At 40.9% G+C, this 17,593-nt stretch overlaps 1 protein-coding gene and 1 pseudogene across 1 annotated transcript; both read left to right on the top strand.

The window, feature by feature from the left end:
* Positions 1–1,801: 1,801 nt before the first annotated feature.
* Positions 1,802–3,379, top strand: LOC118929866 (60S ribosomal protein L6-like; annotated as a pseudogene).
* Positions 3,380–8,957: 5,578 nt separating this feature from the next.
* LOC118929865 (olfactory receptor 2C1) lies at positions 8,958–17,326 on the top strand. Its single transcript, XM_036920395.2, has 2 exons — positions 8,958–9,130; positions 15,605–17,326. Exon 2 carries the CDS (start codon positions 15,634–15,636, stop codon positions 16,570–16,572), a length of 939 nt encoding a protein of 312 aa, XP_036776290.2. The 5' UTR covers positions 8,958–9,130; positions 15,605–15,633; the 3' UTR covers positions 16,573–17,326.
* The last annotated feature ends 267 nt before the right edge of the window (positions 17,327–17,593 follow it).

Below are 17,593 nucleotides of genomic sequence, written 5' to 3' on the forward strand. Positions count from 1 at the left end.
CCTGAGGCCGGCCACGCCCACAGCAACTGCAGAGGTAAATAAACTCCATAGCGGCCGGGCAAGATCAGAAGCCCCATCCGCACGCAGCTGCCCAGCACAAGCCGCTAGAGGCCGCTGTTCTCCCAGGAGAGGAGGGCCACAAACTGGCAAGAAGGGACTTTCTCTTACCCAACACACACGCCAGCTCCCCACAAATATATCTATCGCCATGAAAAGGCAGAAGAAATTGATACAGACCATGGTCACAGAGGCAAACCCTGAGAAGGAGATAGACCTAACCAGTCTTCCTGAAAATGAATTAAAAATAAAGCTCATAACCACGCTGATGGAGATGCAGAGAAATATGCAAGAGCTAAGGGATGAAGTCCGGAGGGAGATTACAGACGTCTGGAGAGAGATTACAGAAATGAAACAATCTCTGGAAGGATTTATAAACAGAATGGATAAGATGCAAGAGGCCATTGATGGAATAGAAACCAGAGAACAGGAACGCATAGAAGCTGACGCAGAGAGAGATAAAAGGATCTTCAGGAATGAAACAATATTAAGAGAACTGTGTGACCAATCCAAAAGGAACAATGTCCGCATTATAGGGGTACCAGAAGAAGAGAGAGAAAAAGGAATAGAAAGAGTATTCGAAGGAATAATTGCTGAAAACTTCCCCAAACTAGGGGAGGGAATAATCGATCAGACCATTGAAGCACACAGAACTCCCAACAGAAAGGACCCAAGGAGGACAACACCAAGACACCTAATAATTAAAATGGCAAAGATTAAGGACAAGGACAGAGTTTTAAAGGCAGCTAGAGGGAAAAGGTCACCTACAAAGGAAAACCCATCAGGCTATCATCAGACTTCTCAACAGAAACCTTACAGGCCAGAAGAGAATGGCATGGTATATTTAATGCAATGGAAGAGAAGGGCCTTGAACCAAGGATACTGTATCCAGCATGATTATCATTTAAATATGAAGGAGGGATTAAACAATTCCCAGACAAGCAAAAGTTGAGGGAATTTGCCTCCCACAAACCACCTCTTCAGGGTATGTTAGAGGGACTGTTCTAGATGGGGGCTCTCCTAAGGCTAAATAGATGTCACCAGAGAAAATAAAATCACAGCAAAGAGAGCAGACCAACCATATACTAACTAAAGGCAAAAAATAAAATCAACTGCTCACAAAAGCAGTGAAAAGAAGCACAAAAGAGCAGAGAATAAAACAACCAACATATAAAGAACGGAGGAGTAGGAATAAGAAGGGAGAAAAATAAAGAATGACCAGACAGTGTCTAAAATAGCTAAATAAGTGAGTTAAGTTAGACAGTAAGATACTAAAGAAGCTAATCGTGAACCTTTGGCAACCATGAATCTAAAGCCTGCAATGGCAATAAGTACATATCTTTCAATAATCACCCTAAATGTAAATGGACTGAATGCACCAATCAAAAGACACAGAATAATAGAATGGATAAAAAAGCAAGACCCATCTCTATACTGCTCACAAGAGACTCACCTCAAGCCCAAAGACTATAGGAACAAAGAAAAACTGAAGGAACAAAACAGCAGCAGAATCATAGAACCCAAGAATGGACTAACAGTTACCAAAGGGAAAGGGACTGGGGAGGATGGGAGGGAAGGGAGGGATAAGGATGGGGAAAAAGAAAGGGGACATTACAATTAGCATGTATAATGGGGGGGGCACGGGAGGGCTGTGCAACACAGAGAAGACAAGTAGTGATTCTACAGCATCTTACTATGCTGATGGACAGTGACTGTAATGGGGTGTGGGGGGGGACTTGGTGAAGGGGGACCCTAGTAAACATAATATTCTTCATGTAATTGTAGATTAATGACAACAAAATTAATTAATTTAAAAAAAGAGAGAGAGAAGACTGCTTTGGAAAATCTGGTAGTTCTTCATAAGATTAAACATCTGCATGACCCAGCAACTCCAAACAAGGTACGTATGCAGAGGAAATGCAAACTTACGTCCATTTTTCCCATCTTGCAAGATGGTGGGTGCAAAATCTGAGAGGCTGGATACCAAGGAGGAGTAACCTGAAGCCAGGGAGGCTGGTGCCAGTGGCAAGGCGAAGAGGCGAACCTCACAGGCAAACGCCCAAGAAGCGGAAGCCCCACTGTAGCTGAAACCCTGTCCTAGTCAAGAGGAATTGGCGGGTGCTTCTGACCACGATGCACTCACCAAAGGCTGGCTGCGTACAAGAGGAAGTATTCAGCAGCTAAATCCAGGATTGAAAAGGAAGAAGAGGAAATTCTTGCTACTGTCAGAAAAATCGGATGGTGATGACAAGAATGGTGGTACCCGAGCGGTTAAACTTCACGAAATGCCTAGATGTTACCCTGCTGAAGATGTGCCTCGGCGGCTGTTGAGCCACGGCAAAACCCTTGAGTCGGCATGTGAGAAAACCGTGAGCCAGCACCGCTCCCGGGACCATTCTGATCATGCTTACTGGGCGCCACAGAGGCACGAAGGTGGTTTCCCTGAAGCAGCTCAACGGTGGCTTCCGCTCTTGCCTGGACCTGTGATCCTCAAACAAGTCTCTCTGCGTAGAACACACCAGAAATTTGTCATCTCCACCTCCACCAAAATTCATCTCTGCGAAAATCCCAAAACCTCACTGGTGCTTCAAGAAGGAGCTGTGTAAGCGCACACACCAGGAGCTGAGATCTCAACACAGAGAAAGAGAAACACGGGCTTGCAGAACAGCGCACGGTGGATCCGAAAGCTGTAGACTCACAAATTCTGCCAAAAATCAAAGCTGTTCCTAAGCGCCAGGGCTACGTCCGCTCTGTTTCTACTCTCCCAGTCCTCACAAATTGGTGTTCTAAATTTCTTACAAAGAATCTAATTAAATAACTGATCCATTAAAAAAAATAAAACGTATGTCCATCCAAGAACCTGTTCACATGTGTTCATAGTGGCATTGTTTATAATAGCCAAAAGTGGAAACAACCCCAATGACCATCAGGAATAAAAGGAATGAAGTACGGATTTATGTCATAATATGGGTAAACCTTGAAAACAGTAAGCTGATGGGAAGAAGCCGTCACAAAGGACCACGTATTGTATGAATCCTTTTACATGAAATACCCAGAATACGTGAATCTGTACAGATAGAAAGTAGACTGGTGGTTGCCTATGGCTGAGGCTCAGTGGGAGGTTGAGTAAAAATGGTAATAGTTATGAAGTTTTCCTTTGGGGATGATGAAAATGTTCTAATACTGATTATAAAAATGGTTTCCACAACTCTATGAATATACCCAGATCTATCAATTGTACACTTTAAATAGGTGAATTGTTTGGTTGTGAATTATGTCAGTAAAGCTGTTACTAAAAAATAAAAATTAAGAGACAAGCTATTGACTGGGGAAAAATGTTTGCAAATCACCTATCTGACCAAGGACTTACTCAATATATGAAGAAACCTCAAAACTAAAAAAAACAAAACAAAACAAAAACTTAACAATAAGTAAACAATTCAATTTTAAAGTGGGCAAAAGATGTAAACAGACATTTCAAAAAAGAGGATACACAGATGGAAAATTAGCAAATGGAAGATGCTTTGACATCATTAGCCATCAGAAAAATGGCCCAAACAGAAAATAGTGAAATACCAAGCACATAAGAATGTGGAGAAACTGGGGTACTCATACATTGCTGAAGGTAATACAAAATGATTCAGCCAGTCTGGAGACCAGTTTGGTAGTTTCTTATAAAACTAAACATCCAATGACCATAGGACCCAGCAAATGTAGTCTTGAGCATTTATCTTGGAGAAAGGACAACTTACATTCGCACACTAAAAAATATACACAAATGTTCATAACAGGTATACTATTATATAGCCAAAAGCTGGAAACATCCCAGATGTTTTTCAATAGGTGATTAGCTAAACAAACTGATTTAACTTTATTTAAATGCCATGGAATAATACTCAGCAAAAAAAGGAAATGAACTATTGATCCATGCAAACATGCAACAAATCGAATGAATTTCCAGTGAATAATGCTGAGTGATAAAAACAAATACCAAAGGTTTCATTCTATATGGCTCTGTTCATATTACATTTTCAAAATTACAGAATGGTGAAAGATTGGGGATTACTAGCAGTTAAGGTGTGGGTGGGAGGTAAGTGGGTGTGTTTATGAAGGACATGAGGGATCCTTCTGTTGATGGAGCAGTTGTTTATCTTGACTGTAGTAGAAAATACATAAGCCTACACTTGTGATAAAATTGTAGAGATACACATGCGTACGTACATACATACATACATACATAAGCACAAATGAATGAAAGTAAATGGGAGAATTCTGAATAAAATTGGTGGATTGTGTATCACAATTTCCAGGTGATGAGGATGTACTATAGTTCTGCAAGCTGTTATAACTGAGAGACTAGGTAAAGAGGACATGGGATATCTATTATTTCTTACAACTACATGTGAATATACAATTATCTCCCTAAAAGTTTTAATTTAAAAAGGGGCAAAAGTCACGAACAGACAACTTTGCCAAAGAGGATATAATAACAACAAATAAGCATAAGAAAGGATGTTCATCGTATCCTAATAGGGAGATGCAAATTGAAACTGGAATGAGATACCACTGCACACCTGTTAGCATGGATGACATAAAGACATGATGCCAAGTGGTAGAGGGCTTGCAGAGCAACTGGTGGGGATGCAAAATAGTTCAGCCATTCTGGAAAACTTTTTGGCAATTTCCTAGAAAGTTATAGAGGTATAGTATGACCCAGAAATCCCACTCCTATGTATCTTCTCTAGAGAAATAAAAACAGGCTCCCACAAAAAAACATGTGCACAAATATTTATAGAAGCTCCCTTAATAATCACCAGAAAATGGGAACAACCCAAATGTATCCAACAGATGAATGGTCAAGCTGTGGTCCATTCATACAATACAGTATTATTCAGGAATAAACTCTCAATACAACAACTTGGATGAATCTCAAAAACATTGTACTCATTCAAAAGGTAACATACAGTATGATTCCATTTACATAGAATTTTCAAAAAGACAATTTATATAATATTTACATCTCGGGGATGGAGAGCAGATCAGTGGTTGCCAGAGTTAGTAGATTGGGGAGGGGCGACTACAAAGGGATAGCAGGCAGGAGTTTGGGGAGGTGATTTAAGCTTTGTACCCTGGATAGGTGATTGTTACATAAATCTATACATGTGTTAAGTAAAAATAAATAGAACTATTATTATTTGCAGATTATATAGCTACCTGCAGTTATCAAGAGAATCAGTAGACAACTAAGAGAAAACCGAACAACTAAAAGAGTATCTTCCTGGATAGAAGATGAATATATAAATCAGTTATATTTCTGTATGCCAGAAAAGTTAGAACAGGTAATTTATAAAGTTGTTCCAAAAAAGTAAATTGTTCAAGGATTAACCTAACAGAAGATATACAAGACCTTAACAGGAAAAAATACAATTAAAATACATTAAAGAAGACCTAAATGAAAACTCTGCTCACGGATGGGATGTCTTCAACTCACAGAGCCATATCTTCTCAGTCAACTTATAAACTCAATGCAATTCTATTCAGAATGCCAACAGGACCTCTCGTGGGACCTGTCAGGGCTGGTTTTATGACTCATGTGAGAGAGGACAAGGTCAAGAATAGCCAAGACAGCTTCGAAGAGCAGCAAATGAGGGAATTCCAGGCCTAGAGTTCTTTTGGAAGGAAATTAAGGTTTATAGTTTCAACTTCTTCAAAATTTACCAGTCTGTTTTGTTTTCTGTCATGTTCCAATCTGGGTATTTTCTCCTTCTCCAGAAATTTAATAGTTAAAAAATTTTAATCTAGACTTTCAAGTGTATTGCTTTAAGGTTGCCTATAATATGTCTATTTCTCTTGTATTCTCCTTTTTGAAATTCTTATTTTGTGTTTTTTATGTTCATTTTTCATTACCAATCCTGCTACAGGTTGGTTTCTCTTGTGAACCTTTCCAGTGAATTAACTTCGTTTTGTTGTTTCATATTTTATTGTTTCTCCTTTCATATTTGCTTTTTCCTTCTTGTATCTCCTTTCCAACTTCTCGCAGTAAAAGCTTGTTTTTTTAACAAATTTTAAATTATGAAACAGCAACATGTATATACAAAAAATATAAATAAAATAACATAACAAACACCTGTTATGTTTGTTAACAAACTGCCCAACTTAATAAATAAAACCTCGCAAGTGTACTTGGGGGTGATGTGCACCACTTCCCATCCTTAGTCCCTCCCCTCCTCCCACCCAGAGGTGACCACTGTTGAGGGCCTGGTGTTTGTAGGGGCTTTTTGTTTGCTTGATTTTTGTAGTTAGAGTGTTGACTCAGGAATTTGATCACCTGGATTCATAATCCACCTCCATGTGTTAGCTGTGTGGCCTTGAGCAATTTATTTAACCCCTTTGTTTTTTTCAGTTTTGCTTTGTAAAAGGAAATTTTAAAAAGCCCAATTTGTGAAGTTTTTAGGGAATTCAAATAATTAACATCTGGACAAGGCCTAAAACATCCTTGGTTTTACAGAAGCATCATGTAAGTGCATGCATGTATCAATAAAGAATATATAGCATTATTTTGCATATTTAAATGTTTTATATATTTCATGCCATAGGAGTTTTTTCTTCAGTTCGTTCATTTTCAAATTGGAAAGGAAGATGCAAAACTATCTCTTCATAGATGACATGATCTCGTATTGAGAAAACACTAAAGACTGGCAAAATCCAACTATCAGAGTTAAACAAATTCAACAAAGTTGGAGGATGCAAGAGCAAGTTGCAAAAATCAGCTGTGTTTCTATACATTAGCCATGAAAAATCTGAAACGGAAATTACGAAAACAATTCCACTTACAATACTATCAAAAAGAATAAAATATTTAGGAATAAATTTAACCAAGAAGATGCAATACTTGTATACTAACAACTATTAAACATTGCTGAAAGAAATGAAAAAAAGACCTAAAAAAGTAGAAAAACATCCCATGTTCATGAGTTGGAAGGCTTAGTACTGTTACGATGGCCGCAGTCCCCGAAGCCATCCGCAGACTCAGTGCGATCCCTGCCAGAATCCCAGCTGCCTGTGTTATAGACGTGCAGATAGAAAGCCGATCCTAAATTGGAATTGCGAAGGACTCCGAAAAGTCACAGAGCAAAGTTGAAGGACTCAGTTCCCACTTCCAGGAGTACTGCAAATGTACGCGGTAATCAAGACATTATAGCACTGGCACATAGTTAGACATATATATCAGTCGAGTAGAAATGAGAGTCCAGGAATAAACCAATACATCTGTGGCCAATTAAATTTGGGTTTTTTTTGGTCAATTGATTTTTGACATGAGTGCTAAGACCATTCAATGGGGAGAGAACAGTATCAACAAAGAGTACTGGGAAAAAGACATGCAGAAGAATCATATTGAAGCCTTATTTCACACTATATACAAAAACTAATTAAAAATGAAAAGATCTCCGTGTAAGAGCTAAAACTATAAAAACACTGAACGACATATGGGGAAATGTTCATGCCCTTGGATTTGGCAATGGATTCTTAGATAAGATACCAAAATCAAAAGCGGCAAAAGGAAAAATAAATTGGATCTCATCAAAATAAAAAACTTCTGAGTTTCAAAGGGCAGTATTAAGAAACTGAAAAAGAAAACTCAAGAATAAAATAAAATATTTGTAAATTATATATCTGATAAGGGTCAAGCATCCCGGATATATAGAGAGCACTTACAACTCAACAAAGAAAGATGAACAACCAAATTAAAAAATAGGACTTGAATAGACTTTTCTCCAAAGATGCACATATGGCCAGTGAGGACATGGAATGACGCTCGACATCATTAGTCAGTGGGGAAATGCAAGTCAAAGGCACAGTGAAATAGCACATCTCAGCCACTAGGACTGCTGTAATGGTTTTTAAAGGGCAAATAAAAAGTGTCAGTGAAATATGCAGAAATTAGAATCCTCATACTTTGTGATGGGAATATAAAATGGTTTAGCCTCAGAGGAAAACATCCTGTCAATTTTTTAAATTACCATAATTAATAGGATTAATAGAAATAACATGAACCAATAATTCCATTCTTAGGCACATACCTAAAAGAATTAAAAGCATGTCTTGAAACAGAAGCTTGTACAAGAATGTTCTTATCAGTATCACTGTTCACAGTTGCCAAAAGGTGTAAACAACCCCAAGTGTTCATTGACTGATGAATGGATAAACCAAAGGTAATCTACCCATATGATGGAATATTATTAGTCTGTAAAAAGGAATTTAGTAGTGATACATACCACTATGTATGAACCTTGAAAGGATTATACTAAGTGAAAGAAGTTAGGTCTCAAAAAGCCACATATCATATGAGTTCATTATATGAAATACCTGGAGCAGACGAATCCATAGGCAGAGGAGCAAAGGATGTGAGTGGCTGCCAGAGGGTGGGGGCAGTGGAGAACGGGGAGCAACTACTTAATGGTTTTCTTTTGGGATGATGAAAATAGTCTGGAACTAGAAGTGCTAATGATTGTAGAACCTTGTGAATATACTAAAAGCCACCAGACTGAACACCTTAATAACATGATTAAAACTGAATTTTGTTATGTGAATTTTATCTCAATAAAAATGGAAAAGACATTAAAAACCTTTTGTATTTGGATTTTTAATTGTAAAGAAATGCATTCTTGTTGTATTTAGCAGAACAATACAGAAGTATTGTTAAGAAAAAGTTAATAATCTGGTGGCAGGGGCTATTTCTTGTGTCTTGGCTACTCAGTATCCACTCCCATTTCTTTGTTAGTAACACAGCATTTACATGGTTGTGGATGATAAGGTAATATAATGTGATATAACATGATGTGATGTGATAATTGTGACCAGCCTATTTCTCAGCCTCCTATGCAATTAATTGTAGTTACAGGACTCAATCCTCAACAGTGAGACGTAAGGAGAAGATGTTTGGTGGAACTTCTAGGACAGCTTCCCCAGAGATGCACATGCATCTTCCACCAACCTCGCGGGAATGTAGACATGATGAGTAGAGCGCCTGCACCACCTTAGACCATAGGTGCCTCGAGGATGGAAGCCACTGGTAAGGATGGTGGAGCAGAAAGGTGGAAACCTAGGCTGTTGACATGCTGTTAGCCTAGATCCTGATAATCTCTGTACTTGCTTTATGTTTAGGAAAACTAGACCTCCTGTTTTCTCATAACATCATTAAGTCGATCACTAACTCATACCATATACAATGATGAACTCCAGAAGAATTAAAAACTTAAAAGTTTTAAAAAGTTGAAAAGCTTAAATAAAAACTTAAAACTATCTGAAGAAAATAAAATGGGATATATTTATGTATGTGGGATTGGGAAGAACTTCTTAAAACCTGAAGAGAACAAATCAACTTTAAGGTAGAAAATGTATTATTGAATTACATCAAAATTAAGAATTCCTGTTTAAAGAAGAGCAGCATAGTTCTACAATCATTACCACTGTCTCTTCCAGAATATTTTCATCATCCTAAATTAGGGAGAAATATTTGCAATGTCCATAACTTGCAAAGTTTATCTAGTCTATTCTAAGAACTGCAAATAATCAGGAAAAACTAAAACAAGTAGGCAGAGAATATTAAAAGGTAATTTATAAAAGAATAAAAATAGCAGACACATTTATTTTAAAATGTGCAGCTTCACTAGTAATCAGAGAAATGCAAATTAAGCTGAGATACCATTTCATACTCATTAGCTTAACGTAAGTTAGGAAATTTGATTATACTAGGTGTTGGCTAGGATGGAGAGCGATCAGGAACCTTCATTTATTGCTGTTCAGGGCTGTAAACTGCTACAACCCTTTGGAAGAAGGTGGCAGTGTTAATGTGTGTATCCCCATTACCCAGCATTCTCCCTCCAGAATGTGTGAATACACACACACGTGATGGACGCTCACCCGGGTCCATAAAGGGGCATGCGTGTGAATGTTCACTGCAGCATCGTTGCGAGGCAAGAGTGGGAAATTCAGGCCAGCTGCATGTTCATCCCTGGTAGAATGGACAAATAAAATGTGATAGGTGGGTATTCAGCGTGAGGGACACTGAACTAAACGTACACAGAGCAACACGAACATATCTTCTAAAACATAAATGAAAACACTGAAAAAAAAGGGGTTAAGTGGTGAGGGGCAAAATGAGAACTCTGGCAAGTACCATTGATAGAATTTGACACATTTACATTTACAAAACACAAAAAATGTGTTTTACAAGGATATAAAAAGTACCCAGACACTTAGTGTCAGCCGCATGGGACCACGTAGGAGCCTGAGAGAGCGGGGAGGGGAATGAGAGTGGGGATTGGGGAGAAAGTGTAAAAAGGAATAAAATAAAATTTAATTTAAAAAGAGAAGCCTTGCAGAGACCAATGGTGACAGTTTGGAGAGTTGTCCATAAATGTGCCATAATTTACTGAATTCCCCACTGAGTGACCCTGAGGTTCTCCCACGTTTTGTGCATATGGATGTTGTACTCAAATAGACCTAGTTTCAGTGACTGCTGTTAGTAGCCATTTGCCTGGACATGTTATCTCATACCTCTGAGCCACAGCTCTTCTCGTGTAGATCAGGAATCATAACGTCTGCCTGGCGTAGCCGTCAGGATGCTGTAAACTGCTCAGCACGGCATTGGGCACAAGCCAACAAATAGGGCTCACAATTTTGAGGGAATTCCTGGAGACAGGTCCATGGGTCAGGAGCCCCGTGAGGTTGGGCCAGGCCCATTTGGCTCACCCCTGAAACCCACCAGCACGTGGCACCGTGCCACCCTCAGTGGCCATTCCCTTGAATGATGTGGATTCTAAATGAGCATTTTCAGGGCTAACATCTTCCATGACATCTAAAGACCTAATCTTTATGCCGGTCACTTTTCCATGTCCATTTAGTATCATTTGTAAATGATTCCTCTTTACACAGCATGTAAAAGTGTCTAACGTTCAGGCCACTAATTCATAGCCTATGTTAGGGCCAGAGATCGTGAGAAGCCCCTTTTCCCCCTCAAAACACTCAAGGACAACATCTCCCAGATGATGAGTCAAGATTGCCACTGCCCCTGTCTCGGATGGCTTGTTCATGCCAGGTGGGGACAGGGGCACTGGGATCACCACTGTTCAACACCAACCAAGTCGTGGGATCACGTTATGCTCAGCCTGCAAGACAGCCTAAGACCTCTGCTCCAGTGGCCAAAGAAAGCACTTAAGAACTAAGTAAGATCATGTGACGGTAGCTTGAAAAGGATAAAATGATATGATTAGTAATTATTTTAGGAATGGAGTTATTCTTAACACTATTTCAGTTAGTAATGTGTGTTTGGGGAGGGAGTTCAGGCGAAGGTGCAATGAGTTGGCTCATCAGGGACGGCTTTCTTGTGCTCTGGCCAAGTGGGGGCGGGGGGTGGAGGGTTTGTGCTAATTGCCTGTGGGGGACAGAGATCCCCCTTGGGCTTTGCACAGTGCGCCAGAGCAGCCGGGCTTCAGGCAGCAGAGCCAAGCTCCTCGGGGCCAGTGTAGCCCCCAGGCTAAAAGCCTGATCCCAGCCCAGCCCGGCCTCCATCCTGCCGCACCTGCTCTTCCACTTGCTCCACCAAACACCCGGGCCAGGGAGACAGACACGGCCGAATCCTGAAGCCAAAGGTATATTTTCATAAACAATCACAGGCTTTTATTAATGACAATTCCAGGGTACAGGAGAGAGAGGCAAAGAGGGAAAAAAGATGGGAAAAAGGAAAGAGCAGTTGGGGAAGGAGAGAGAAAAAGGAGAGTGGGAAATGGCCTTTTAAAGGTACTGAGTTTGGGTTCTTCCTGCAAGGCTGGGGGGTGACATGGTATTAGAGTCCCAAGCCCATTTGTGACCTTCTCAATTAGCTAAGAGATGAGATAGGAAGGAAAAATATTTAAAATGCAAAGGGGAGTTTTAAAACTACAAATGAATTACTCTTTAACAAAAGTCATCTTAGAATGGTCTGGGAGAGAAGCTGGAAAATTCTTAACCTGACTAAAATGAACCCTTTTGTGTGCACATCTGTGTCCTTAGGAACAAAATCCTCAGGCAGGGAGGGGCCCCTAGAAGACTCAAGCATATCCCAGAGCCCTTGGGCTGGCCAATCTCTAAGCACATCTTTTTGTGTTGCCAAAGAATTCACCAATATGTCATCATGCCAAAATCTCAGTGTCAGACACAATTTCTCTTGTTTTTAAAACCCTATTTTTGTTTTTCATAAATAAGGAGCATCTGCTCTGCAAGCATGATCTTTAAAGTCCCATCAGAATAGTGACTAGATTAACTGGAAGAAAGAAACAAAACCTCCCTTTAATCACTTCTTGAACAAGCTGATGCCTTGGCCTTTCTCCTAGGACCTGTTTCCTCCTGCTCCTCCTATAAAAACTGCACATGCTCCGTGTCCTCTTTCAGATGTCAGGCAGATCAGGTAAGACCCTCCCGGAGGAACCCCCAGGCCGTACTCCTCAGAAAGCTTACTTCCTGGCCCTCACGTGGAACACTCTTCTGTCCCAATTTCCCTTTTGTGACACCCACTGCAAACTGCCTTCAGCTTTCGGAGACACTGTAACAGAGAGAGCTACTCCGGGAACACCCATGCTTATCCAGCCTTTTTCATTCTGAGTTTGTGGTGTTGAATTTTTATATGTATTTGATGTACTTATTGCCATGAATTTAGCCCTTCTTCTAGTTCATAAGATGCTATGCTCATTAGAACTGACATGTGAGCCAGGCTCATGGTCCATGCAGCCAGGATTCTTTTTCCAACAGAAATCACTTTTAGTTTTTAGGATCTTGGTTGTCTTCCCTGACGTGAATGTCAAAAGTTAGAGTCCCTTCCAGACAGCACAGATTCCCCTTAATTTTCATGTATTACTCTGCTTCTTAAATTTCAATATTTTAACTCTTATGCCTCTTAGGAGTAATAATTATGTGAGCCATGAACTATGTATTTTTTCTTTTATTGGTCCTATAGTTACCTCTTTTAAGATTCAAACTCCCCATCTCTAATTCTTGAATTCTATTCTACATTGTAAACCCATATTTCCCATTCTGACCAAGTCATCAAGAAAAGGTTAATTTAGAATTTACACGCAAAATGGGCACAAAACGAATTCTCAGGAATATCACTGTCAAACATCTCCCAAATAAATGAGGTATTTTAAATAAAACATATCTAAAAGCTTCTCTACCAGGATCAGAAGTTGAGGATTAGACTTTGTTTTTGTTTTTTGGTTCCCCTTCCCTTTCCTGGTCCGGCTAATATTAAGGCAATGCTTGAATTCTGAGAATGTGCACTTGTATATGAGGAGGACTGGCAGCTCAGGAGAAAGCCCGCCCCAAGTGGCCAGTTGAGAGCTGTTGTGAAATTCAGGGAGAAGGGCAGCAAACTTGGGGCAGGTGAGCAATGAGAACATCCAGATTCTCTTTCAGAATCAAGTCTTGCCTCTTTTTTTCAATATTCTGATCATTTAAGCCAGGCCAAGATGGGAGCCATCTATGCATCATAAGAACAATTCCTAAAAATCATTGTGTACCCGAACAGCCTCTCCCTGGATGCTCCCATGCCTAAAATGCCCCATAAACGGCGTACTCTTTGAGTTCAGTACTTTCCTCTCGAGGCTCCTCCTAAAATCTAAATAGTGCTGGATCAGCTTAACCTTCCCAGGTTAGAAGAGAACCTGGAAGGGAGCAAAACACCCTGAAGAGTAGTCGAGGTGCTGAATTCAAACTTGATGTTACAGCCACGTTGGCTTGTGGGGTAGAGGGGTTGTCAGGCTCAGGCTGAGAATCTAGCTGGTCTGGCATTTTCTCCAGAACTTTTTGTGCAGCTGATGTCAACAGCTTCCCACTTTAGGCATAGCTAGGAAGAAGAAGTCTTTTCCATCTTGGCTGGTCTATTCCTGGGCTACAAATTGCTCTGTATGCATAGCGCAGGGACTGAAAGAAATTCTGGAATGATTGAGCACCAGCCACCCACAGACCAGGCAACTCATGGAAGAAGATGGGCAGTGTCTGCCTGTTTCTTTCCCCTAGAGGAATGCAAGAGGGCTGGCACTTCTACTAGCAGGAGACGGTGAGATGGATATCAAGGGAGAACTTCTGAATGGAAAGAGGAGCTATCTGATGGCAACTCAGTTCCTCAGCTCCCTTAAGGTGTAAATGAAAAGCATAAGTAGTTACCTCTTCCTAAGGTAGTAGGTTGAGGTATGAAGGAGGACTGAAAAGTAGTTTGAACTCCTTATCATCCCTGACTCAATATAGGGACTCAATTGTTGACCTAGACAAACAGACAAGTGGAAGGGATTTCCCTCCTGACTTCTCAATGGAATTTAGCATCAAGATCTCCAGTATTTTTGCTACTTACTGTTGAAAAGAACAGTTCTGGGGGTCTTCAGCCATGAGATGTGGCCAGGTGGTCCTGCAGGTACACCAGAACCAGCTAAGAATACCTGCACAGTTCCCTTGAGCATCTCCTCTCAAGCCCGTTCTTGGGTGCAGATGCCAGGGTCCTTGTGGAACATGTCTTGGTCCAGAGAAAGAGGCGGAGCATTCCCTCCTACTCTTCAGTGTCCTGATCTTCGGTAGACAGCTGACCCAAGGGTTATGTCTGTTTCAGATTCATTTATTTATTAGTCAATAATAAAAGGGCTCTGGTTTATGATCTTCAGCAAAGCTTAGGTCTTGCCCAATGAAAGACATGGTAACTGGCCCATTATTAACAAGAGCTGATTTTAGTTAATGAGATAGTAAGAATTACTCGATGTAGAGACGGGCCTAGTGGTCACATGACTCTCTTCTGAAATCTTCTAGCTTCCATTACTAAATATGGTACCCATTTACTGATTTGACTCCTTTTTGGGTAAACATTTTGTATATCTCTAGCCTGTTCCACCTAAACTTACCTGGGCTTATCTGAAGTTTTGTTTGTTCTGTATTTACCTCCTCTAACTCACATATTTATATCTTCCGTATTTGGGGAATGACTGTATTCTCTCTTTCCATTCTTTTCATGATTTGATAAACTCATGTTCTTCCCCAAACTTCATCTTTCTGGATTAAGAGTTTTCACCTGGGAGGGGAAGAATATAAAAGAAATGGGAGGAAATTTTCCGGAAACATCTGGGCTTTTCCAAACACAGTGAGTCTGCTCCCTCTTTCCCTGAGATTATCAAAACCTTGGCTGGGGAAATTTGTATTTTGAGAATTTCCATTTGTAAATCTAATGGACAACACCCTCTATGCTGTTGTAACCACTATGCTGAATGGAAGAACCCTAATTTTTTTGTTTTTCATAAGGCACAGCCTTCATTTCTGTGATAGTTCGTGTTTGATACTCAGGCGGAATAAAGTTACCAGTCATTGTGGGACCTTCAGTGGTTGGGGTTGCAATGAAAGTTCGCAGTCATAAAAATTAAATTGGTGCTGAACTCTGAAGCCCGGAGAACTATTAGACCCTCCCTGATACAGGTCAGCCTTATCCAGTAGCTTCTTACTTGCTTTTTTCCCAGTGGTTTTCCCTGGACAGATTGCTCACGTGACTGAAGGCAACCAGAGATGGAAGGGGCCAACAGCAGCTTCTGGGAGGGCTTCATTCTGATGGGTGTGTCTGACCATCCCCAGCTGGAGATGACCTTTTTCACTGTCATCCTCTGCTCTTACTTGCTGACCCTAGTTGGGAACTCAACCATCATTCTGCTTTCCCGCCTGGATGCCCGGCTTCACACACCCATGTACTTCTTCCTCAGCAACCTCTCCTCCCTGGACATTGCCTTTACTACTAGCTCGGTCCCCCAAATGCTAATCAACTTATGGGGACCAGACAAGACCATCAGTTTTGGTGGCTGTGTGACCCAGCTCTATGTTTTCCTCTGGCTAGGGGCCACTGAGTGCATCCTGCTTGTGGTGATGGCATTTGACCGCTACGTGGCAGTTTGCCAGCCCCTGCACTACACTGCCATCATGAACCCTCGGCTCTGCGGGCTGCTGGCTGCCATCGCCTGGCTTGGGGGCCTAGGCAACTCTGTGATCCAATCAACGTTCACTCTGCAGCTCCCACTGTGTGGGCACCGGAGGGTGGACAGCTTCCTGTGTGAGGTCCCTGCCATGATCAAGCTGGCCTGCGGAGACACGAGTCTCAATGAGGCTGTGCTCAACGGCGTGTGCACCTTCTTCACTGCTGTCCCTCTAAGCATCATCCTGGCCTCCTACTGCCACATAGCCCGGGCAGTGCTGAAGATCCACTCGGCCAAGGGCCGGAGAAAGACCTTTAACACGTGCCTCTCCCATCTGGTGGTGGTGCTGCTGTTCTATGGCTCGGCCATCTACGGGTACCTGCTTCCAGCCAAGACCGGCAGCCAGAACCAGGGAAAATTCATTTCCCTCTTCTATTCCGTGGCCACGCCCATGGTGAACCCTCTCATCTACACTCTGAGGAACAGGGAGGTGAAGGGGGCGCTGAGGAGGATGTTGGGGAAGGGAAGAGAAGCTGGCTGAGAGAGGGAAAACATCATTTACTGCCTCTTCCTCCCTACACACTGCAGCCCTACACCCCCCGGCCAGGTGAACCCGGGTACTAACCCCAGTACTACAAAGGCATGTTCCTGACAACCCTAAGCTGCTGGGACATGGTTAGTGTTATTTCTAATGTTTGACACTATTTAAGAAACATATTCTACCACGGACTACAGATAACAGGGCAGATGTGTGTAACCGACGGCTCTAAAGTTGTCAACGTAGTACAGACCGAGCTCACTGTCTGTTATCCACATGTTTTTACATACTTATTATGTGTAATCAAGCCATTCATTATTTTAAATATTTAATTATTAACAATTGATAATTATAAAATCTATTTAATAAATGTGTTACATGTAATAAATATGAAATATTTTATGTTTCTGGTATTTCTAGGGAATTCTGTACTTCTCTGAAGAAAGCACGTCCACTGTTGACAATGATAAGGAACAATAGCATGTTTTACATGCTGCTCGGGGAGGGGGAATGGTACAACCATTTTAGCATTACTTAGTAAAGTTAATATTGTGTATACCTAACAGTGCGCATCCTCTATCATTTACTGTAGGGATAGTCTTTCACAGACACAGCCGATATATGTACAAAAACGTTCATAGCAGCATTGTTTATAATAAGCAAAAGTCAGAAACAACCCAAATGCCCACTAACAGGAGAAAAGATAAATGAAATTGTGGAAGTCACGTGGTGGAATACTATATACAGCAAGAAAAATCAATAAAATACAGTTATATACATCAATGTGGATATAGTTCACAAATGTAATGTTAAGTGAAAAAAGAAAGTTGCATAAAATGTAAGACACAAAAACTTCCTGCAGCCATGTAAGAAGAAGTCATTATTTGGATAATAGAAAGAAGGGTTACCCTGGAAAGCTAGAAAACTTGTAGACATACATGGATATGTGATGGGATTATAGGTGATTCTTATTTTCTTTCTTTGGTTTGGTCCTGGCCCTAAGCTCCACTGAGAGATATGCTTG

This window comes from Manis pentadactyla, chromosome 10 (assembly GCF_030020395.1).
Source record: "Manis pentadactyla isolate mManPen7 chromosome 10, mManPen7.hap1, whole genome shotgun sequence".
NCBI lineage: Eukaryota > Metazoa > Chordata > Mammalia > Pholidota > Manidae > Manis > Manis pentadactyla.

What these genes read in the sequence shown, in the direction of transcription:
- LOC118929865 (XM_036920395.2), top strand. Translation starts at nt 15,634, where the DNA reads ATGGAAGGGGCCAACAGCAGCTTCTGGGAGGGCTTCATTCTGATGGGT.